At 40.7% G+C, this 24,752-nt stretch overlaps 2 protein-coding genes across 4 annotated transcripts; one reads left to right on the top strand and one right to left on the bottom strand.

Moving 5' to 3' along the window:
• The first annotated feature begins 12,008 nt into the window (after window positions 1–12,008).
• On the top strand, window positions 12,009–20,326 carry LOC115751754 (sucrose nonfermenting 4-like protein). 3 transcript variants are annotated; one of them, XM_048272691.1, is made up of 15 exons: window positions 12,012–12,383; window positions 12,691–12,788; window positions 12,825–12,894; window positions 13,023–13,110; window positions 13,829–14,008; window positions 14,424–14,567; window positions 14,660–14,719; window positions 15,108–15,197; window positions 15,581–15,715; window positions 16,398–16,542; window positions 16,621–16,794; window positions 17,267–17,330; window positions 17,449–17,518; window positions 18,603–18,717; window positions 19,671–20,326. In XM_048272691.1, the coding sequence occupies exons 2-15, from the start codon at window positions 12,785–12,787 to the stop codon at window positions 19,760–19,762; spliced, it is 1,431 nt and encodes a 476-aa protein (XP_048128648.1). In that variant the 5' UTR covers window positions 12,012–12,383; window positions 12,691–12,784; the 3' UTR covers window positions 19,763–20,326. The 3 variants fall into 3 exon arrangements, with proteins under 3 accessions (XP_030545595.1, XP_030545594.1, XP_048128648.1); XM_030689735.2 differs by having other exon boundaries at window positions 12,009–12,383; window positions 12,691–12,894; window positions 14,433–14,567; XM_030689734.2 differs by having other exon boundaries at window positions 12,011–12,383; window positions 12,691–12,894.
• Window positions 20,327–22,556: 2,230 nt separating this feature from the next.
• On the bottom strand, window positions 22,557–23,684 carry LOC115751793. Its single transcript, XM_030689792.2, has one exon. It carries the CDS (start codon window positions 23,682–23,684, stop codon window positions 22,557–22,559), a length of 1,128 nt encoding a protein of 375 aa, XP_030545652.1.
• Between the last annotated feature and the right edge of the window lie 1,068 nt (window positions 23,685–24,752).

Genomic DNA, 24,752 nt, shown 5'->3' with positions numbered 1-24,752 from the left:
AACAGACAAATGTTCAAACCAAACGATTACATTTTTGTAGATCGAGATGGAAATGATTACCTTCTATTACACAAAATCTTACTCACATACACGTTATAGTTCCCTTCAAGATCTCGGAGTTGGAAGAACGCGGCTGTCGTCGAAAATGGCAAGCAATGGCGTTGTTGGGTGGCGAGAGGCGAAATATGTGTCGGGACTCGTCGAAGATGATGCTCGACTAAAACTCTTTTTTTCACTCTCGAATTTTCTCTTCTGATTTTTCTCGAGAACTCTCTTTTTCCTCTCTAAAAATTCCTCTCAAAAACTCTCTCAAAACTCTCTCAATTCTCTTCCACTCCCCCCAAAAACTCTCTACATTCTCTATCACCAAAATTCTCTTCCACTTTCCCTAAGAGCTCTCCCTCTTTTATAGCCAAATTTCTCCACCCTTCATTCTTCATCTTCATTTCTTCACCTTCCATTTTCATCTTCCCTTCTTCATCTTCATTTCTTCACCTTCCATTTTCATCTTCCCTTCTTCATCTTCATTTCTTCACCTTCCATTTTCATCTTCCCTTCATCACCTTCCCTTCTTCATCTTCCCTTCTTCATCTTCTTTTGGTATTTGCAATACAGTCCTCGAAGTTCCAAGTATTTGCAATGCAGTCCCCGAAATTTTAAGTATTTGCACATACGGTCCCTGAAGTTTCAAATCTTCTCGGTGTATTTTTCCATCCCGTGCCTAGTCTAGACGCATGCTAAATTAAGTGTTCTGCTTGCCCAATTATATGCCAATGCAATGTACGCTAAAAATAAATATGTGAGATGATTTTTTTATAATTGTTATGCAAAAAATCGATTAGTCAAAATTTAGGCGTCAACAAAAATCAGCATTCCTATGCTATTATCTGACAAATCTCTTATTTTAATGTAGCACATACCATAACATTGAAATTCGTATTTCATTTTTCTTATTAGAAACTACTGGCATCAACATCCATCTTCAATCCGATATGCACGTACCGCATGCAAATGCTTGTGCTTAGAGGGAAATTAAATTGTATCTACCAAAAAAGGTGTAATACCTAGGCAAATCATTCAAATATAATCTGTACTTAGTATCGAGGACTTGCCTCAATTTGCACTGACATAAAATCTAATGTCAATTTTAACTAGTTAAGAAGAAAATTGAAAATAAAACTAAAAAAAATGCATATTCAAAGTGACTTTTTCATGTAAAAAATGCCAATTTCGGAGAATAATCGACTTCAGTCATCTTTGGCAACGATTCTAATTATTTAATTATGTTCCCCATAACAGAAAAAGATGAGAAACATATTAGATAAAGTAAATGATTCAGATTCTCGAATTTTGATTATGTTACTGGGAATAGATTCGGAGAAGAAACAAGAATTAAAAGAAAAAATTGATCCTTAACAAGATGAACAAAGTGAGAGGCGCTCACTTTGTTCTCTCGACCCAAAAAAAGAATAAAGCCTCGGGGAAGAACGCTCGACCAGCTAGCTCCCTTCGCTCGTCCATCGCTTTCGTCGCTCAACCAACCAGCTCCACCACCACCATACGTAGCTAACCTCCATCGGCTACCAACCACCTCCGATTGCTGCCTGTTGCTGTCTCTAGCAGTCGGAGAAAAAGGAAAAGAAAATAGAAAATTAAATTAAATTTAAAAATACGTTTTTCAACAAATAAAAAAATATTTAAAAAAATCACTAGATTTGTATTGCATTAAAGTATTTTAGCAATATCATTTTTCTTAACAAATTATAAGACATAAATATTTCATGATTTGATTAAATATGAAAGTATTTGAGTAGTACGGATTGGGTCGAATACCGGTTGGTTATCGATTGGGTCGGATATAGGCCGTTAAATTTGTACTACATGAAAATAGATCAAAATGAGTTAAATAGGTCAATATGAGCAAAACCATATTCGACTTGACCCAAACCCGACCCACATGACATCTCTACTCGTCATTCAATTTCATATTTTGTGTTTCAGACCTTTATAATCTTATTTTTTAAATACTTTACAACATTTATGTTTATCGTAACAAGCAATTTAAGTACAAACTTCCGGAGCAGTACCATTAAGTTTATGTTCAATCCATTTCTACATGATCAACACCATCATGGAGCAGTCTAGGGGTTATTCAAACTTATTTCTTAAGCTAATTTAAGTGCAAATTCGTGGCAAAAATATAAGTGCAAATTGTCTATTGAGATTATTTCTATCTTAAGGATATTGCATATGTCTTCATGCTCCACGAAATAAATAAACTAATTATGAACTATGCATGATCTGTATTCATTTTAGTAGTGATGTTATATAGGTTAACTTTATAGTGATAAGATGTAATTATTTGACTTAAATGAAAGAAAATTGAGAAGAGGAATTGTTCTCAAGAACAAAAATTTTGTGCAATTGCCAAACGTATTTCTGTTTTGGGAATAAAAATTTTGTGAGATTACCAAACGCGTTCCGATTCTCTAAAACTCGTATAGGTAACGTAATCAGAAAAAATATTTTTGGGAATAAAGTCGTTGCCAAACACACCCTAAATGCTCTTTCACGTCGACCAAAATGATGATATTCACCCCGAAAATAATTGAGACCAAAATCAGCCAAGCCGGACCAAGTATTGTTGGCGGATCCCCCTGAGGTACGCTCATCGACGAAGAAGCGAAATAAGCAGAGGCGAAGGAAGAAGGATCGCCAACACTCCCCGACGCAAGCGATTGAATCCAGGACAGGAGCACCGAGGACGTCGCTCGATGTTGTGGGGGAGAATATCACGGTCTGGCAAAATCACCCTCGATCAAGGATCGACAGTAACACTACCAGCCAACCATGCAATGATCCATCACATGAATCAAGTCGTGGTCGGGCATGTAAATCAACCAACATTAATCCCACTTGACCAATCATCAACCAAGATGGTCGAACGAGTGGATCAACGGGATTGTCCGTGCATCAATCCATAGACGATGCATGGATCGTATAGCCCGATTCATTGCACGATGCAAGACTCAATCAAAGCAATCCAACGCACGATGCAGGACTCATGCAGCATAATGTTGTGCATCATGCAACAAGCGACCCAAGCGATGGAGTAAACGACCGAACGAGCGAGTGGGTAGACGAAGAGTCACAAGGCCCCTCGCCTCTCCAACCTTCTAGAATGCACACATGGGTATGTCAACAACATCATTCATGTTAGGATAGGTGCACAATCACGGGGAAGTAAAATGAACGAGAAAGAAAAAATTGAGACATAAGATTTTATCTTGATTCGCCCTTAAACTAGGGCTACGTCCAGCAGAGAATTTCACTATAATTAACATATCGTACTTCTAGTTATATTACTCAATTGGAAGCGAAAAAAATTATATATATTAGTAGCTATTCACGAGCCCAAGCCCAAACTACTAATGAAAAATTATGAGCTTAAATCATAAAAACCCTCTAGTGTCCAAAGAGCGCTACCTCATTGAGACCTCCGTCCCCTCAGCATGGAGCGCGACCTACGTACTTTCCTGTCGCAAGGAAGTATGAATCACACCCCAATAATTCCACCCTAGGAGAGCCGACCAACCCCACCAATGCCCAAGGATTTAAACAAGCCAAGCCAAATGAATAAGACGAGCACTATAAGACGAATAGCGAGCATCCAAGGGTCACATGAGATCTGCTCCTCTTGTATTATAAATAGGAGTGAACATCAACATTGTACATCACCTTGAATCACATTATATCAACCGAATATCAATAGAACGTCATCAATTCTTCCTACGGCTTAATCTCTCTCGATTCACTCTCATTCTCTCCGCCAAACGTGAGTTTTTGCGTGTGTGTGTGTGTGTGTGATCGATCCTCGGATCCGGCTTAGCTCGTGCGCTACATCATTCACATTGACATGAGTTGCCGCCCGGTCGTGGTTCAAACACTAGCCCGTGACATTTGCATGTCGTTTATGTTGCTTGGGGTTGTGTTATGTGGTCTTAGGTAGCTGGAAATAGTGAACCGATCATATTGCATATCTCTAATACGGCATAAATTGAGGGTATGCGGATGGAGAACGCTAAGTCGTGGATTCTTGGAGCTTTGTGTAACTAGTGTTGGATGGTCTTCTTTGCGATTGATGCAATGGGATTTGAGACTTGGATAGTGCACTTGGGCGCCCGAGAATGACTTGACGTGGACCGATTGCGATTGGCCTTAGTATGTTTATATTGTTAGTCTAGTTGGCGTCGTGAAACGCTGGTTGGTTAAATTACAAGTCTATGCTAACCGGCAATCTAGATGTGATTGATATAACCTAATTTCTTTATTAGTATTGCGATTAATAACCTCGTAGGCTCGGGGTATTGTTATCTTGTGCTCTAACCGTGTTTGTTGGCCGAATTGTGCTCTATTAAATGATAAATAGATAGTTTAATCATCGGGCTAGAAGTTTTACTTGCTGAGTATTGTAATCACCCCTTGTAGTTTAAATTATTTTCAGACTAGCTAGTATGCCGATTTCTCCACCTTCCGTTACTCGTATCCTTCGTTATGGTGCTCTCGTGGACTTGAGCTACACTTGGGAGGTAAATGATGAGTCGTACCCTCCATTTATGCTTTACGGGAAGTTGCGATGCACCTTGGGGGTTGATGTAGGACTCTTGATAGGTCGAGTTTCATATCGTTTTATTGCCTTTTATAGGCGAGACTTCGGCCACTAGGTAGGATCGCTCCGATCTTCCCTTGCAATTGATGCTAGTGACGACAATAGCAGTGGTAGTAATGATGTTTAGTAGTAGAGTTTGATGGTATTGAATGTTATACAAGCACGCTTTTGATGTTGGGTGCCACGATAGTCTCTTTTTGATGATAGCCTTGAGTTAGACATATGTTGGTGGCATCAATGGAGTACGCCAATGGTTGTGGACAAGATGGGAGTCGTAGTCTTTTTGTTGTTGTTTGTTGTTGTTGACTTTTGGAAATGAATATTGTACATAACCTCGTGTGTGTGTGTGTGTGTATTATCACAATTTATTGAGTGACCTTATTGTGTGTCTCATCAAGGTTAGTAAACCCTATTGAAGGCCATACCCTTTAAGCGTTGTGCCTACGTCCTTTGATTGCACTTTTATGTCTGTATGACCGACTTGTTTGTATAGTCTTCCACATGTGTCGTATTATATTTAATATCATATTAAAGCAGAGAGCGTTAGTGAGGTAACGGGCTAGGGATGTCATAAGAAATAAGACCAATAAAATAAGAATGCTCAGGGAAGACACTCATTTTGTTCTCTCGACCTAAAAAAAGAACAAACCTTAAGGAAGAACGCTCGACTAGAATGCTCTCCTAGCTCGTCCGTCGCTCTCGTCGCTCGACCAGCCACTCCACCACCTCCGTACATCACCAATCGCCTTCAACCGCCGACCACCTCCGACCACCGCCGCTTAGGGGTGAGCAAAAAAGACCCCCGGGATCGGGACCACCCGGACCAGACCCGACCGGGACCGCCCGGACCGGACCGGACCGCTTCGGACCGGGCCGGGATCAATGGTCCAGCTCCCGATTTTAGGGGGATCCGGTCCGGTTCCCGGTTCCTAAAATTGGAACCGTTGATCGGGCAGTCCGGTTCCCGGCTCCAGGGCCTGAAATCAGACCGGACCGGTCCTCTTTTTTTTAAGGAAAAAAAAAAGTAAACCTCACCTTTTTACTTGTTTAGGTTTAGGGTTTCTTTCTTTACGTTTGCGTTACTGCAGCTTCAACATCACCTTATTCTTCTTCTTCTTCTTCTCCATCCTCTGTATTCCCCCCTGTTTTCCCTTGATCATTCTTTTTCTTTTCCTTTTTTCCCCTCTTCAATTCATTTTCTCTCTCACACCAAGCCAACCCTCACGCGATTGCAAGCGATTTTCGACCCGATTCCCGCTCGACCTAAGCACGAAGCTTTCCATACTCGGTGTACGCAGTTGTCTTCCGTCTCTTCGCAACCCGCAGCTCAACCTCCGGTTAGTGCTTCCATGTACTTTTGATTGATCAAGATTGAATTTTTTGTTGATTAAGTGTAGTAGACAGAAAACCTCTCCACTTCTCTCACTACACATGACATGAGTCCGACGGCTCAGTGTCTTCGTCTAGGAGCCCAACCGCTCAACCTTTGTCTCTCACGCATGCGCGCACCTTTGCTCGACACCTCCAAAGGCTTTTCCCCACACGCTCTCTCTCTCTCTCTCTCGATCGATCTCTCGATCCCTCGCTCGTGTAGCTTGGTGAGTCTTTTTCTACGATGATTTGTGCGTTTTCATTCTTTGAGGTGGATTCGTTCTTTGAAGTTGGTCCTCCTTCGCGATCGCTTCTTGTTAATTTTTTGGGAGTCCCGCTTATTTGTTCTTGGGTTAAAGATGTTCGGCCTTATTTTCTGCGATGCTTGCGTGGCCTTTTGGCACATTCTTACCCGCCTATGGTACCGTGTTGGTCGCGATTGCAATTGTGCTGGTACTTTTTGATGCATTAAAAGCGCCGCGGAACCATTGCCATGTTGTTTCTCATAACCGCGAGCGCCTTTTTGGGCTGCCTTTTTTGGTGGAGCGTTCTTTCTTTTCTTTGGCGACTTAGGAATGAAGGCGATGGAATTTCGCGATCTTCATAGTTGGTATCTCTTGCTGATTTTATAAACATACCGTGGACGCGCACATTTCGAAAATTTAATCACCGGATGTTGTTCTTCTCTTAATGAGGATAGGAAGTCCGGTAGTATTAGTCCATAACAGAATGTTTCCGAAGTTGATGGCCAGCCTCTTCAAAACATATAATCCTTGTTTCGCTTTAACGTGCGACTATCCAAGTATGAAAGCGGTCCACGATTACCGAGCTACTAATAGATAGCCCGGTTCTTCTCGCATTTGCTTCACTATCTCAATCCTCGAAACTGCGAGCATTAATATGTTTGGATGATGTTGCATGTCTTGATTTGCTGTTTTTCAATTCTCTCAATTTGATGCTATTCTCATTCTTTGAAGGTTTTGCTTGTGGTGTCTTTTAAGTAGTGGAATTAAAAATCGATCTCCCTTAGCTTTTATAACTTATAATCTGTTTGATTCGGGTGATCTACCTATATGTCAATGGAAGTGGACAAATCCATTGATGAGATGACTTCGCCAATGGACTCACTAGAACATGAAGGTGAAGAAGTCTTCGAAGAGGAAGTCGACACAAATAAGGTATCTCATGGTTGCTCAACTACTACTGGTAAACGAAAATCATCACAAGCTTGGCTTCATTTTCGTAAAGGCAACAAAAATAAGAAGGGAAAAACCGAGGTATTTTGCAAATATTGTGGCGCCATGTATTGGTATTGTGTTACTAACGGTACTTTTGCTATGTTGAAGCACTTGAGTAGATGCAATAAGTATCCTCGAAATATAGATAAGAAGCAAAAGTTTTTTGTCCCACATAGAGTGGATAGGACTCAATTGACTACGGGAAATACCAAGACTGGTAGTGCTAATGACTTGTCAACATGGGAGTTTGATCGAGAACTTTGTAGGCAAATGCTTGTTCGGATGATTATAGTGGCTGAACAACCTTTTTCATTGGTTGAGCGTGTGGGATTCCGTGATTTTATAAACCAGCTACAACCTCTTTTTGATCCCATCTCAAGATTTATAGTGGCTAGAGATTGCATGAAGTTATATCTTGCTTAAAGAATAAGTTTGAAGAATTTTTTTCGCAAGCTTAAGTTTAGGGTCGCACTCACGACCGATACATGGAGCTCAACTCAGAACTTGAACTATTTATGTCTCACTACTCATTTTATTGATGATGATTGGAAATTGCACAAAAGAATCATCAGTTTTGTGGTAATGTCTAGTCACAAGGGCAAGGAAATTGGAAAAATGATTGAGAAATGCATCTACGAGTGGGGAATAGAGAAACATGTGTCCACGATCACCATGGATAATGCTAGCTCGAATGATGTAGCCATTAAGTTTTTGAAAGCTAAGTTTCTAAAAAATAAGTCGTTGATCTTAGATGGTGAAGCTTTACACATGAGGTGCACGGCTCATATTTTAAACTTGATTGTGAGGGATAGATTGCACGAGATACGTGATTCTATTACACGTATTCAAAATGCTGTTAGGTATGTGAGAGGTTCTCCCATGAGAGCTAAATCATTCCAAGCTTGTATTGAGAGTGCAAGGATCGCTTATAAGGGTTCAAGATGTCTTGATGTTTCCACTAGGTGAAACTCCACTTATCTCATGTTAGACACTGCATTAAAGCTAAGAAAAGCTTTTGAGAGGCTAGAAGAAGATGATCCTTTTTTCTCGGCCGAGCTTGAAGATGAAACTCTTAAAAATGAAGATTGGGAAAATGCCAGAGTTCTTATCATATTTTTGAAAAAATTTTATGATTCCACCAACAAGATGTCCGGGACTTTGTATATAACTTCAAATGATTATTTTGACGAGATAGCTGGTTTATATAAAACTTTGAAACAAGCGGCGAATGCTTCGGATGCTAGAGTGAAAGCCATGGGGGTGAAGATGAAGGAAAAATTTGACAAATATTATGGGAGTTTTGAAAAAGTGAACATGATGGTTTTGATTGCGGTGATATTGGATCCAAGAAAAAAGATGAAGTATGTGCGATATTGTTATAAACTAATCTATGATGATGATGAGATAGTAAATGAGAGGTGCGATTATGTGAGGACTTATATGGAACGTTTGTTTAGTTTTTACGAGAAGTCTTGTGGTTCCGGACCTTCCGGCGACAAAAATTCGTGTGGTTAACTTTTAGTTGATGTTGGTGGTAATTTGGGCGGTTAACATGAGGAAGGTCACAAAGATGAGATTGGTCTCATTGTGGATTTCGATGTGAGTTTCGATGGGGATAAGGCATTCGAATACTTTATGGATGAGGAGAAAAAAGTGGTCGAGGGCAATTTATCCGAGATCGAAAAGTATCTTCAAGCTGCACGTGAAGAAGGTCGTACTCTTGACATTTTGATGTGGTGGAATACTGCTGGCCAAAAGTTTAAAATCCTCTCTTTGATGGCTTGGGATGTCTTGGCTATTCCTGTAACAACCGTTGCTTCGGAGTCTACTTTCAGCACATCCGGTCGTGTGCTTGATGGCTATTGAAGTTCTTTGACTCCTAGAGTAGTGGAAGCTTTGATTTGCGCTCAAGATTGGTTGAGAGTGGTTAACAAGCCGGTCAATATGGAGGAGTGCATCGAGAACGCAGAAAAGTTCGAGTTGGGTAAGTCATGGATATATCTTTTCTTTTGTATCTTGTATTTCTTTTGTATATCTAATAAGTGAATGCTCTTACTAATATCTTGTTTTTTCTATCTTTGGATGATGCTTGTTCGGAGCTTACCGGTAAATAGAGTTTACAAGTTGGTGGAAGGAATATATGGTGAGATTTTCATTTACTAATTTTCGCCTCGGTTTTTGCATCTTATTGGCTAAAGCCCATGCTTAAAAATCAGTCCGCAACTCTTTTGCACTTTGCTGTAAGGGGAAGCATTTGCAACAATTTTGCATGCCATGTGATGCATGTGTATGATAGATTTGAAACCATTAGCATAAGCACATTGTCTTAAGTTCTCCAAACCAAAAGCTCATTACTTGTTAATTTGCTGCTATTTGGAGTTTATTTTGTAGGAAGATGTGAGCTGTTTTATTGCTAAATCCCAACTTACAAGTCACCTATACCTTCCCGATCAACATCCTCTTTCTCCAAGTATGATCCCTTTGAGTTCGCTTTCTATTAATTCCATTTCTAATTCAAAACTAATGTACGTTGCTTATATATGCTTATTGCAGGTTGGCCGCACTTTTGTTTCATCCATCAAATATCAAGAAAGGACTTGAAGTTTGGAAATCTTCCCATTTTTCTATTTCACTGTCATTTTGATTAATTTTCCGTGATCAAGTGTACGTTTTTTTTTTTTCCTTTGGGTATGCTTTCAATGAGCTTTTGATGATCATATGGGGACACGTTGACTTGTTGTTGAGCTTTTGAATTTGGACTAGACTCTAGGCAGTGAGCAGCCTCTTTGAATGGTACAAGTAATGAGTTTTTGATGATCAACCTCTTTATTGAAGATGCCTACTTATAAATAGAATTTACTTGTTTTTAGAGCAAGTCAGCACCCTTGTTTGGAGTTAACTTTCCGTTAATGTTCTGCGAGCTTCAAGTCCCGAGCGGTTTCACAAATATGTTTGGAGAACCGGACCAAAAGTGGGAACCGCCCACTTTTGATGAGCTTTCGTAAATTCTTTTTACAAGTAATGAGTTTTTGATGATGACGCCCTTTATTGAAATTTTTTTTTTGGAACCGCCGGGGAACCGGATCCGACCGATGGTCCGGTCCGGTTCCCGATTCCGGGGGTGGCCGGTCCGGTCCACGGTTCCAAAAAGTGAGAACCGGGACCACCAATCCGGTTCCTAATTTTTTATGGGAACCGGACCGGACCGGGAACCGCTCACCCCTACCGCCAGTCGCCATCTCTAGCCGATGGAGAAAAAGGGAAATAAAATTAAAATAAAATTCAAAAAGAAAAGAAAAAACTATTTTTAAAAAAATATAATTTTTTTATTTTTAAAAAATTAAAAAAAATTCACTAAATGTGTATTGCATGATAGTGTTTTAGCAATATCATTTTCTTAAAAAATTAGAAGAAACAAATATTTCATGATTTGATTAAATATAAAAGTGTTTAAGTAATATGGGTCGGGTCGAGTACTGGTTGGGCATCGGTTGGATCGGATATGGGCCGTTTGATTTGTACCGCATGAAAATAGGTAAAAAATGAGTCAATATGGGCATGGCCATATTCGACTTGACCCATACCCGACCCACCTGTTTGACATCTCTACTCGTCATTCAATTTCATATTTTATGTTTTCGACTTTTGTAATCTTATTTTTAAAATGCTTTGCAACATTTATATTTATCGTAGCAAGCAATTTAAGTGCAAACTTCGTGGAGTAGTACCATCGAGCTCATGTTCAATCCGTTGATACATGATCAGCACCATCGTGGAGCAATATAGGGAATTTTTGGCAAAAATTTAAGTGCAAATTGCCTATTGAGCTTACGTTCTTTCTTAAGGATATTGCATGTGTCTTCATCCTCCACAAAATAAATAGACTAATTATGGACTATACATGATTTGTACTTATTAGTGATGCTATATAGGTTGACTTTATAGTGACAAAACGTAATTATTCGACTTAAATATAAAAAAATTGAGAAGAAAAATTGTTCAAGAAAATAGAAATTTTGTGCAGTTATCCAACACGTTTTGATTATCTAAAACTCGATCGAGAGAACAGAATAAAAAAAAATCAATTCCGAACGGATCAAGAGTCGTTGCCAAGCACACCCTAATGTTCTTTCGCATCAATCAAAATGATGATATTCACCTCGAAAAGGATCGAGACCAGAATCTCGATCGAGTTCGAGCTCGTGGTGAAAACACGATCCGGGACGGAAAGCAAGAACTTTGGAGGTCAATCCGGCACCAACCAAACACGTGGGTAAATATAAAACCAGATCGTGAAAAAAAATAAAATTTTATGTAATACGGTATAAAACGATTTCGAACGGGAATCCGTAATTATTTCCAAAGAGATCAAAATAAAATAAAATAAAAAAGGGAATGCGACTTCTTCGCTTCTCCTTTTTCTCAATTATCTCCAAAAAGCGCATCCGCACGTGCGGCGGACAAAGGGAGGGGCCCTCAAAGCAGAACAAAAAACACAATCATTTTTTTTTTCTCTCTCCCCTTTTTTTTCTTTTACAGCTTCCACCAATCACAGTATGCGCTCACACGCGTGCCACACGCACAAAAAAAAAATCCCCATTTATTTATTTATTTATTCTCCTTTTTCTTGAGAGAAAGAAAATTGGAAAATCGAGAAAAGCTAGGGTTAAATACTTCTCTCTCCTCTCTCTTTCTCTCTTTAAAAAAGCTTACGAATCCCCAACAACAACAATTATTCAATCATCATCCTTCGCACACCCACAAAAAAAAAAAAAAATTTACCGATCGAAGAGGAAAGAGAAGAAAAAAAGAGAAAAGAAAAATTCGTCCTTTCTTTCATTTTTAGGGCTCGAAATTCAGATTCGATCGTGTCGCAGCTGGGTTTTCCTTTCTCCCTCTCTCTCTCTCTCTCTCTCTCGATCTTCACGTCTTCCTCTCGCTCGCTCTCGCTCTTGCTCGCGCGTCCAATCCCTTGAGAAGTTTCCATTAATTCACGAGCTGCTGATTCTTCTGTTCCCCCTCTCGCATTCTCGCGGATTCTTCTTCTTCCCCGCAGCGGACGAGGCCCACGCCCTCCCCCACTCTTGCTCGTGATTTTGCGGCGGTGGTGAGTTTGTTTCCTTTCTCTATGCTTCGAGCTCGCGCATGCGGGCTGCTGTTCTAGGAGATGATGTAGTGGGTTGTGTGAGATTGGCGCCTTTCGTTGTTTTCGCGATTGACTCTGGGTGGAATGCCCTTAAAGATGGTTTTTTTTTTCTGGGTCCGGGGAAAAAGAATGCCGGTGGGTGTGTTTCGCTTCTGGAGGTGAATTGGGAGCTGAAGTGTTTGTGTACCGTGGAATTCAGCTTTCTGGATTTTCTTGCTAGTGCAGTTCGGGGGGTTTTGAGCTGTTTTGATTTTTTTCGTCTTGCAGTGAAGAGAAGGTGATATGAGGCACCAACTTTTGCTGAGTTGAGCGTGCTAACCGAGAATATATTGCCGATTGGAGATCAATTTGGGTCCAGTCATGGACACCGCGAGAGAGTCCGGCGGAATCGCGGGGGTGATTCTGATTCCAATGCGGTTCGTGTGGCCTTCTGGCGGTACGAGTGTGTTTCTGTGCGGTTCCTTTAGCAGGCAAGGCTGGAAATCTTTGATTTTGAATCTGAAGAGGAGAAATTTTTTCAAGTGGCTTGATGATGTGTTTCTGCACTGAACTTGATAAATTGGTTGTCTGTTTCTTTTCTTATTTCAATTATGTGAAGATGGTCTGAGTTTGTTCCAATGAGTCCAGTTGAGGGTTGTACCACAGTGTTTCAGGCTATTTGCAACATACCTCCCGGATACCACCAGGTCAGATTGCTATACTATGCTTGCTTCGCCTTGTTGTTATCTGGAATGCATGTTTATATTCTGGCTGTTTGTACCTTCGTGACATGAAGAGAAGAAGGTACGCATTGCTTCACTCTCTTGTTTATATATGCTCTGAATTTTCTGCACCATTCGTTCGGAGATTAGTGTAGAGCTGAAGTACTTTTGTGAAGTTTGATGGTGGACATTGTGTTAGGCTCTCAGCATGTGAGTTTGATCTGTTGTCATGTAATAACAATTATTGGAGTTTTTATGCCTGTAGGAAGTGTTGGATTCATGAGATTTAGATTTTCTGGAGGAGAACACCTGAAAGATTCGTGAATACTTCCACTTGCACATCTCCTTTGTGCTTACAAATCTTTTGGTTGCAGCTGATTTAGATATTCTGAAGGGAGATTTAGAAGTGTAAAATGTGAGGGGAATAAGGTTGATTTGGGAACTTCTCTCCACTAGTATTAACAAGAAGTTCGCGGTGATTGAGAAGTGGATTTCCTTTCTTCTCTCGTTATTGGAAGCATTTTCTATTATGCTAGTATCTTGTGAGTGATGATAAGATAGTCAAGTTTGCGATGCCTATGAATGTGATTATTTAAATTTAACATGTGGTGCATGCGGGACTTGCTGCATCAGCATAATTCGTTTCTCTATGGTTCAAAGATGCAATTTAGCATACTAAACATCTCGCACATCTTTGGTGCAGTATAAATTTTTAGTTGATGGAGAATGGAGACATGATGAACACCAACCTTATGCAACTAGTGATTATGGGTTAGTGAACACTATCTTCTTGACGGCGGAGGCTAATTATATTCCGGGGACTCCCAGCCCAGATATCCCCCCGGTTTCGAACATGGAGGTTGATGACCATGCACGGCGTTTGGTGAGAGCTTGCGACCAACAGCAATTGTTATTCCTCCTGGCTTCTGTTTTATGTGATTTGATTGAAGTTAACTGGCTGTAGGAGCTGATCTTGTGTCTGGGGAAACTCTATATGGAGATTCTTCCTTAGAGCTAGGTGCTTGTATTCAAACAATCTGATGATTAAATTGAGTGTGTGCATTGCACTTTGTGTTTATTTATTTTTCTATTGATATGTGCATTATGTCTTTCAGACGTCCCTTAAGAATTTCAAAAGTATTGGCCACTACCGGTTCTCTCTTTGATACTGAATCTCTTAATTCATGGCTGAAAGGCTGCTCCAATTTTCCTTTTGCTTGTTTTTACATATGCCTACAGGGATTTTTTCCCCTAATATAGCGGGTCTACAAGTAGACTAATTAGCTTTTTGATTAAAGAAAACTCAGGTCCGCATAACGGATGGCGCATTAATTGAGGCTGTACCAAGGATCTCAGACACTGACTTAGTGGTTTCTCGTCACCGTGTTTCTGCATTCTTGACTAGCCACACTGCATATGAGTTACTTCCAGAGTCAGGCAAGGTTTGGTCACTTGATCTCTGGTTATATGCAACTTCAATTTCCATTTGAGCTTTCTTAGTCAAACTTTCTCCAAATATATATATTCATCACAGGTAGTTGCCTTGGACATTGATTTACCCGTGAAGCAAGCATTTCATATTCTATACGAGCAGGTATTCTTTTCCACATCAATTTTCTTGTTCTTTTTTTTTTTTGTTTGTGTGTCTTGGACTGATTGACTAAGGGTATGTAATTGTGGTGTCCTCACATTAGTTAGTAGAGTTTGGATAGGGACAAAACATCCTCTACAGACAATAGGGCATTTTATTAAAGATTATAGATCTCACAGCGTTCTTAAAGTGCTCGTTTTTGGTGATGTCTTGAAGGATCAAAGAGCCAATTTATTTGTGCTTTTCGGACAACTTTGGTCTAGATTTTCATGACAACATTCAAGCTTAGACTTTTTCTGATGATTTGTTGATGCAATGCTGTCAATCATGTCTGTCTTTCTGTTGAAGATGAAGAATCTTGAATTTCTTTGTTTTTGCTTAATGTCTGCAGGGGATCCCTACGGCTCCTCTCTGGGACTTCCGCCGGGGACAGTTTGTTGGAGTTTTAAGTGCGATGGATTTTATTTTGATTTTAAGAGAGGTAAGTACCTAATGGAGTTGAAGTTGATGTTCACTCAACTTGCATATGCTTTTCTAAGCATATTCTTTTTTTTTATAGCATTCTTCTTCCAGCTCCAAATGTTCCAACCAAAAAATTATGCAGATTTATATGTCCTGAGAGCGAGCTTAAGATTTTTCTCTTATCATCTGAACAAGCCACGTTTCATTACATTTGTATTAATCATTCAGAGGATTCAATAAATCTTCTTTCTACCCTGTAGTTTTTAGGATAGTAATGAGTTTCAAATATTAGATGGGCGTTGAAAGTTGGTAGCCCCTGTTGCATGTTTGGCTCACTTTCTTCCTTTTGATTAAGTTTGCCTCAATTTTCATGGTTTCCATAAGATTGTCCTCCTTTTTCAGCTTGGAAATCATGGATCAAATCTGACAGAGGAGGAGCTTGAAACACACACAATAGCCGCATGGAAAGAGGGGAAAGCATACTTAAACAGACAAATTGATGGGCATGGAAGAGCATTTTCAAGGCCTCTTGTCCATGTGAGTCCTTTAACATCTTGGATCATCAGTCTTGGTCAGGACTGCTGTTCTTTGCAATTTGATTATGTTCTTCCTAGATACGCATCTTTTAAATCAAGTTGGTCGGCGATAAATTGCTCTTATACATATATATTTCATGGAGCCTTTCCAGAGCCCCCCCTTTGAGAAGGGACCATATGGAAAAGGTAGAGGAAATAATGTCTATGAAATTGAACTACATGTGAACCTCCTAGCGGGTCATCTTGAAAATTAGCCTGAACACCTGAAAAAATAGTGGCTGGAGTATTGCTTCCTACCAAAATAAGGTTGATGTGAACCGCACGCGATACTTACTAGCAGTCCATCTTCATAGTTTGCCTGAACTCTTCCAGAAATAGTGGCCGGTGTATATGATATCCTTATCTTGTCAGTTTTTCTTTTGCACCATGTTAGGCATATATAGATGGTACTTCCTGATGGTTGGTGGACGAGTGTATTTTTGGTTCAATATGGTGTTCATGAACTAACATTTTCTCTTGCTTATGAGTTCATGTGTCATTGAGCTTTTGATTTGGCTTGTAGAGTGAGTTTGACTGACAGCTCAGATGGATTCAAACCTTGTGTCTTATACATCTTCGCCGACTTTTTTGTTGTATTTTCTTGTTTGATAGGATTATTCTTTTCTGATTGGTTTATCGTGTAGGCTGGGCCATTTGATAGCTTGAAAGATGTCACTTTGAAAATTTTGCAAAATGACGTGGCATCAGTTCCAGTTATTCATTCCTCTTCAGAAGATGGTTCATTTCCGCAGCTACTGCATATGGCTTCTCTCTCTGGGATACTAAAATGTAAGCCACATCTGTTAGTGAGTATGGCAGTAATAATTCCATTTGATTGCTGATGGAATTGTTAGTTTCTTTGTGCAGGTCTTTGCCGTTATTTCAGACATTGTTCTAGTTCGTTGCCTGTGCTTCAGTTGCCAATATATGCAATTCCAATCGGTACTTGGATTCCAAAAATTGGCGAATCTAATGGACGGCCTTTAGCCATGTTGAGACCTAGTGATTCGCTTAGTTCAGCCCTCAATTTGTTAATTCAAGGTATTACCATAGTTTTAAGTAGGTTTAACTGCCCTGGATGATGGTTGTTTCAGTGTGGAAAGTATGCGGTTTCTACTGCCGGTTAGTTATGGGTACATACTTTTCTGCATTCTCATGATAAAAAAGTTCCGCTGTGATATATGCTTTTCGAAACTTTCATCCTACTTAATTATTCAAAGCTGTTGCTAAGAGGTAGACTTTCTCCCTTCACCTGTGGAAGGTTCTTGGAGGTGGAAAAGCCCAGCCTATGGTAAAAGGTTCACAGAGTGCTTTAAGCCATGCTTGTTGTATTTTGTTTGTTATTAACTTTTTAAAAGCTGAAACTATTGTCTGACCATTGGGAAAGTGTTTTACGTCCATAAGTACTTGTTTTGGTTGCTGATGTAATGTGGATGTTCTAGAGGCAAAATATTAATGACTTGTTTTAAACTTTGGTTTGGTTCTTATGCTATGTAACTGTGTGCTTTGACAGCGCAAGTTAGTTCAGTTCCCATAGTGGATGACAATGACTCTTTGTTGGACATTTACTCCCGGAGGTATGTCATTTCTTTCCACCAGGACTACCTGATTTCCTTCTATACAGAGAAACGACATTAGTGGAATCAGTTTCCTCTTTTGCTTTTATGTTAAAACATTTTGCTTTGACTTTGGCAGTGATATCACTGCTTTGGCAAAGGACAAAGCTTATACCCACATTAATCTCAACGAAATGACCATACATCAGGTACTTCTTTCGTTTGTCTTCTATTTAGCCCTCATAAGTAACTAGCTTGTCAATTTTTTTTTAGCAAAGAATAAACCGATCCTGTGTATGCTCGGAGTTGGTATATTTTCGATGATATTATCAGGAAGAAACTTGTTCCAATTGAATGGCGTTCATTTTCTGTCCAGGAGGGTGGATTATCATTTAAGATTTCTTTTCCTTGTGTGAGCCCTGGCTTTGAGTAGTTTGATCGTCTTCTAAGGCTATTTTCCTTGTGTGAGCCCAGTTTTGGGTAGTTAGATCATCTTCTAAGGTTATCTTTGGATTGTTAAACATTGCTTAAGGTGGCAATGCCAGTTGGAGTACTAATCGCTGCTTGATTTGTGTCTCTTCCTGTTAAACAGAGAATCTTTTCATTCAGTTCTTCTGTCGTCCGGTTTATCATTGATAAAACCAAATTAGTTTTTCTTTGAAGGAAAGAGTATCTGATGAAGGATTTCATTACATGTGATTGCGTGGTTATTTTGTACCATGGTAGGAAGTGTTGAATATGCATACAAATGATGGTTATACCCCATTTCAATGACGATTTCTGTTCTCTATTCCATTTTTCGGTCATGCTGGAAGAGTTTGTACTGGGGACAAAGTGAGCCATGTTAAGCCCCCTGCATACTCTGCTTTCATTCATGAATAGCAGTTTTTATAGCTCTTGAGGTTAGGGTTTTGATGGAATGTTTAGGAACTAGGTTGTTGCAGCTGGTTTTCTTGCACTGAATATACTGAGTAGATACCTATTGGTGGGATTCAGTGTGACAGCTGTTGAAATGTGAAGCACCGTAGGAATGAATCTATTTTCAGTTTGCAGTACAGCTTGAGTGCTCTGCCTGCCATGTTGAGTGGATAGGAATGAATCTATTTTCAGTTTGCAGTGCAGCTTGAGCGGTCTGCCTGCCATGTTGAGCGGAACACATGGAAAAGTTCTTTTGTTGGATTGTGAAGTTCTCTTATCAATGCATTTAGGAACTTCTCTTTGAATCTGCCCAAACTTGAAAATTTTTGTTTGAAAATATTCATCTGCAGTGACTTGCTTCTTTTCTATTATTAGGCAGTGCAGTTGGGACAAGATTCCTATACTCCTTATGATCTCAGAAGCCAAAGATGTCAAATGTGTCTGCCCTCTGATTCACTGCACAAAGTGATGGAGCGATTGGCAAACCCAGGTATCTGTGTTTTATCAGTCATATCATGCGAATGTAAATTACCCTAAATAATGAAGAGATAACCCAAAAAAAAAAAAATCATTCATTTTGTTATGAAATATTACAGTAGCAAGAATTAAGTTAGGTTGATCGACCGAGTCTTCCATTTTCCTTAAGAGTCCTTTCGGAGAAGACATTGAGTTTTCGATGTATACATATGGAGAGCCGTGTGCAATGAAAAATGCAAGCATGGTTTGGGAAGGGATTTTTGCTATGTATTTGAACAAAGAAATTATATACTCCATCCGACTAGTTCCGGGTTCGAGTCCCAGGCAACCCATGCTATATGCCTTGCCCTCGATGTTGTAAACATAGTTGAGAAGTGAGTTATGGGTCTGTTGAGCTGCTCGTTGCTTTACTAATATGCATCGATTTGTCAACGCACATTAGTGCACAAAAACATTTGACATGTGTAGAGCGGCTTCATGTCGTGCTCAAGTCTCCCTAATATAAGAAGACTAATCTTAGCTTGTGCTTTTTGGACATGCTTTTCTGGTTGAATTTTTCGAAGAAGGCAATATATGTCACATCTTGTGGAAAATTCAACTCAAGTGTCTACTGTTTTGGTCTACTTGGGTTCTGCAGTAAGTTGGAACATGCCCATGGTTCCCATGTTGTAGTTTTCCTCAGTTGTCATAGGCAGATAAGCTGTTCTTGTTGTCTCATGCCTGTGTTTTGGACAAAGGGAAAATTTGGCTTCCAAATTGATCAGCATGTTTGCCAGATTGGTTTTGGGTTGTGCCCTAGAGATGTAGTTTTATGCTTTGTCTTTTCTCCTCCTCTCTAATTTTTGTAGTAAGAAAACCTTGGGTTGCTTCTTGGACAATTTAAGTATAATTGTCATGGCTGACATTACAGCAAGATCTAAATATGAACTCTGCATTGTGCTAAAAAGGAGATGGCCATTGCTACAGGTATTAGACGACTTGTCATTGTTGAGGCTGGCAGCAAGTGCGTGGAAGGTATTGTTACACTTGGTGATGTTTTCAAGTTTTTACTTGGTTAGTTAAAAGGCAACAAGCGGAATTATCCGGAAAAAGGATTTGTTCCAACCATCCAGAATTCACAATGTCTAGACTCCAATGGCCGGCCATTCTTCACGATGAGACTTACCACGGCTGACTCGATCAAACTACTCTTATTCAATCCTTGAAATTGGATCAGCCTCTTGCTAGCTGGCTTTTTCAAAATTATTTTAGGCTTGAGATGATGGCCTTCAGAAATTGGAGAATTCATCTCTCTCTCTCTCTCTCTCTCTCTCTCTAGATTTGTGGTAATTCCACCCTCCCATGGTGTTTCCTGTCTCCAAAGTGCTGATTATTTATGGGGTTGTATATGTTTTGGGAGCATTGGGGCATGTAATAGTCGGGAAAGAGAAGGAAAAAAGAACGAAAAGCAAATCATATGGAGAGGGACATTGAATTATTAGTCATTGTGTATTTGTGCATATTTTTTATGTCAGTGGGTTCCAGGTTTGTGAATATTTTTGTCGCAGTTGAATATGCCAAGGAAACTATTCAACAAATGAACTGAAGATGCATATGCATATGTGAGTCGATATCCGCCTGCATATCGCGTTGGCGAACAACCTCCAATCTGTGATGTGTAGCATACATTTGTCAATCCAATCGGTCCTAGTATGGTCCTAGTATCTGCATCCCGCATAACGTGAAATTAAGTAGCCATACTGTTAGAAAAGTGGGATGTGGCGAGAGATCGGTACAATCCAATAGGACCTGGAGCCGCTGACAGACACTGAAGTTGATGATATGCCCGACTGTCTAATAGACAAGGCTATGTGTGGGTTTTTTCTTCTGCTTTGCTGGAAGTGGCAATAAGAGTATCATCGGCCAAAAGTTGCAATTGACAAAATCCAAGAATGACCTGCTGATCGAAAGTGGGGATGATATTCTGCATATGACGTGAGTTTGTACTATGACCCACCCAAGTTAAAAGGCAAAACATTTGAATGAAATGGTACTTGTGTTCTGTATGATTCAATGCTGTTATCGTTTGTATAGAACTTCTGAGCTCGCGTAAGCGCCTTTGACCGCTCTTCGCGCGGAATTCGTCAGGACAGCTCCCACTCAATGTAACAGCAGATGAAGAGCAGCTGTGAAGCGACCATCCAATAGTTGATCAGAGCTCAACAAGAAAGGCGAGCCTAAAGCTTCTTCTTAAGGAGCCCTTGTTCACCTTGTACGGAGCAAACCATAGGCGGGTTCCATAGCGCAAGCCACAACTCACTTGTTATGAACAACTTTGTTTGTCAAGAAAGTAGCATCAACTATCGAGCACAAATGCCTATTCCGTTGTCGAACGTTTATTTCACAAGAGCGAGGTCAAAAAGCTTCTCGTTCGCCCACGAATAATCATCAAGCAATTCGTAAACTCAAAAGGGCATTAACGATGATAGACCCCTTTATTCTAGTCCATAAAGTGTTTTCTTCGGGAGCCGGAGGAAATGCACATCCATCTGCGGCTAGGTCTGAGAGAAGAACTCCTTCCAAGTTCCAAGGATGGCGAAATTTGAGTAAAAAGAATTTCTCATAGCTTCAATGCTTTGGACATAACATTCCAATTGTTACCCAAAACATAAAGATTACGCGTCCAGGTGTCGGACATACTATAAGGTTTGTGTTAAGTATCTATTCAATGAGTATTTGTGTACAATTTTTTTTTTTTATATCATTTGCTATGACCCCGCTAGTTTGGGATAAAGGTGATGTTGATATTGATGTAGATATCATTTGTTATTGCCACTACAGTAGTGTTAAAAATAGAGGATGTGAATGTACCTACGGACAACATGCACATGTCGGCGTCCGGATCTCAACCATGAGATAATGCTTACGATAGCATGGGAAATCGGACAGTCTGATCCGCAACCACATAAATCCGATTCGCTAATTTTATCCTATACCAAATTTGGATTAGATATTTTCCAAAAAATCATCCATTATCTTTTGCATATTTTGAGCCCATATTAGGAATTATAGTCTCGAAATCTGCATACAATAACAGCGGAGAGTGGCTAAAAATAACAACCGCCTGCTTATGGCACTGAAAATAATCCCTTATTGCACCAATTTAGTTATGGCTGGAAAAGCCGAGAGAGCACAAATAACTGAATTTGGGCAAGAGGGTCCTCCCAGGACTGGCCACAATCAGCTGAGGAAGTCTCCCTAATGATCTTTGAGATCTGGGATCGATAGAAGGCCATTGTTCTTGAAGAAGTCAATGACCAAGTCGGGTCTCGCGGTCTTGAAGTTGACATGGTCGGACACAAACAACGGCCATTCAGGAACCAAACCACACGACTTCGCGAGGTACGAGACCGTGAAAGAGGGTTGATTCGAGGCGGCGGCGCTGGAGTTTAATCTGAATGTGGGAGGTGAAAAAGGAGGGCGGTGAAGCAGGGTTTGCCAGAGCGAACTTGCAATCTATCTCTGCTTTACAACCACCATGCAGAACATCAATGCATATTACAGCGTCACAGTAGTTGTAACAAAGCACAACCACCTTCAATCTGTCACACTGAAAGAGTGCTGTGTATCAGAAGATTCATTTCAGACTCCCAAGCCTTTGGAGCTATGGTTTCCTCATGCTTTTTGGCACTTTCCTCAAGTTTCTCAATTTGGGAAAACTTTGCATAAATAAAGAAATGAACCGGCACACATGAGCAACTTTAAGGGAGATTATGAAACAATGGACATTGTCCCATGGTTGCACCAGAAAAATGGTAGGCGGCTGTTCTCCATCGATACACAATACAGGTCGAAAGAATCAACAGCCAAGATTCATGGAACCAAAGTCCCCATTGCCATATGCTTCTTCTCCCGATATATATCCAGCAATTCCGGAGCTTCCTCGAGATGAGGGGTCACAAACTTGTCCAGGAAATCTTCTTCCGAAATCGTCAACAGGAAACTCAAGCCAACCTTCGTCTTCATCAAGCCATGTGACGACAAATGTTTGAAAAACAAACATCGGGGACGAATCCGTTTTTCTAAGCTCATGGACATCAACCAAGGATGTCCATGAATATATGATGATTCAAACCCCATTTCCTTGACAAAGAATCCCATCACTGCCATTATTTTTTCCTCGGATAACATCAAGCACCAAGGACTCTTCACAAAAGCACTCATGGCATCATCTCTAGACCAACCCCACCTGCCATAAGCATCGAGTTTCCTCTCCCACGTCGATTCGCTCATCCCCACGACCGCTAACATAGCCACAGCGAACTTTGACATAGAAGGATCATCAAAGCCCAATCCCTTGGTCTTCTCCAGAATTTCCTCAAGGCGATTGTACGACGTCATCAGCGTCCTAGACTGACATTTAACTAACCACACAATGCTCGATTCACGCACTCCATTGTATCTCAAAATCTTGACAATGGGATCAACTGTAGCCTCGAAACCTTGTATCAATATTCTCGGACTGCGTCTAATAGCCACAATCGCGTACTTATCGCCCCCAAGGAAGTCCCGAAGCCTACCGAAATTGGGGATGATGTGCTTCTCTAAGCTCCTCCTCAATACGTAGGGAGCACAAGTGATCATTGTAGCCAGATCAGAGCCGGAAAAGCCGACGGAGCGCAGATACTTCAATTTAGGCAAGAGGGTCCTCTCAGGACTCGCCAAAATCAGCCGAGGCCACTTCCTAATGATACCCGAAATCTGGGATTGAGAGAAACCATGGCTCTTCAAGACATTAATGGCCGCGTCGGGTCTCGCCGAGGTTTCGAAGACGACGCGGTTGGAAACGAACAACGCCGATTCCGGGGACAACCCACATGAATTCACGAGATAAGAGAAGGCGAAAGAGGGTGGATTCGAGGCGGCGGTGGAGATTAATCTGAAAGCGGTGGGCGAGAACAGCGGGCGGCGAAGCAGGGTTTTAGAGAGCGAACTGAACATGGGACTTAGACTGGGACAAACGGCGAGTACAATCAAAACAAAAAAGAATCACGTTCGATTCGACTGACCTCTCTTCTTCCTTCTCTCTCTCGCAGATTCTCCGTCGATGAAGATAGAATTTCCAGTCCCCGAACACGAGACTTCAGAGCTTCCTGAAAAGAGGGCAAGAACAACGAAATCCTAAATCTATTGAAAATTCGACAAAAAAAAAATCTATTAAAATTATAGCAATCCAACCTTAAATCTTTTATATTTATTCTAATTTAATCCATTCAGCTAATTTTTTTCCTGAAATCGCTCACGTGAATGTTAATCCCACTGACGCTGAGATGAATTTTTTTTAGCAATATCATAACAAATTTTATGATTTGATTTATTTAATTTTGTCTCTCCATCTCCCTCTCTCTTTCTTTTATTTTTTTTTTACTTTTTTTCGTTATCGCTGGCGAGCTCGGCGTCGCGTTGGCGAGGGTCGAGCCTTGCCAAGGCAGCCAGGGAGGTCAAACCCTCACCAAACTCGAGCAAGGGCAGACCTCGCTGGAGGCCTCAAGGTCGACCTTCTTAGTTCCTCTTCAAACATACAAAGAAGCATGTAGTCACGGTTGAGCTTGCGGTTCCACATCAGCCTTTGACCTCACGGCCTCTAGCAAGGGCCGCCCTCCTCGGATCTAGCAAGTGTTAGACCCTCGCAGCCCGGGCGAGGCCCGGGCGGCTTCTGGCGAGGGCTCGACGCCCTCTAGCCCGGCCTGGGCGAGGCCAACCCTTGACAACCGTTGTCTCAATCCATGCCACGCCATCCCAACTCCGACAAGAAAAACTAAACCTCTATTTTCAGTTTCAGTTCATTCTTAAAAACCTTCGTGGGAATACAACCTTTTGAATTCTGTTGAAATTATGCCTTCTACTAAAAGGGAATATTCGAAACTACGTGATCCGGAAAAGCTAATAAACCAACATTTCTTGCACAAGCTTGAACAGCGGCCGGTGAAATCAGCTCCGTCACAAGATGGCCGAATCGGTTGCAGCAAATTATAGCATATCACTTCTCTTCTAGCATCCCCCACAAAC

This window comes from Rhodamnia argentea, chromosome 1 (genome assembly GCF_020921035.1).
Source record: "Rhodamnia argentea isolate NSW1041297 chromosome 1, ASM2092103v1, whole genome shotgun sequence".
In the NCBI taxonomy this organism is placed as follows: domain Eukaryota; kingdom Viridiplantae; phylum Streptophyta; class Magnoliopsida; order Myrtales; family Myrtaceae; genus Rhodamnia; species Rhodamnia argentea.
This window is presented reverse-complemented; position numbering and strand designations above follow the sequence as displayed.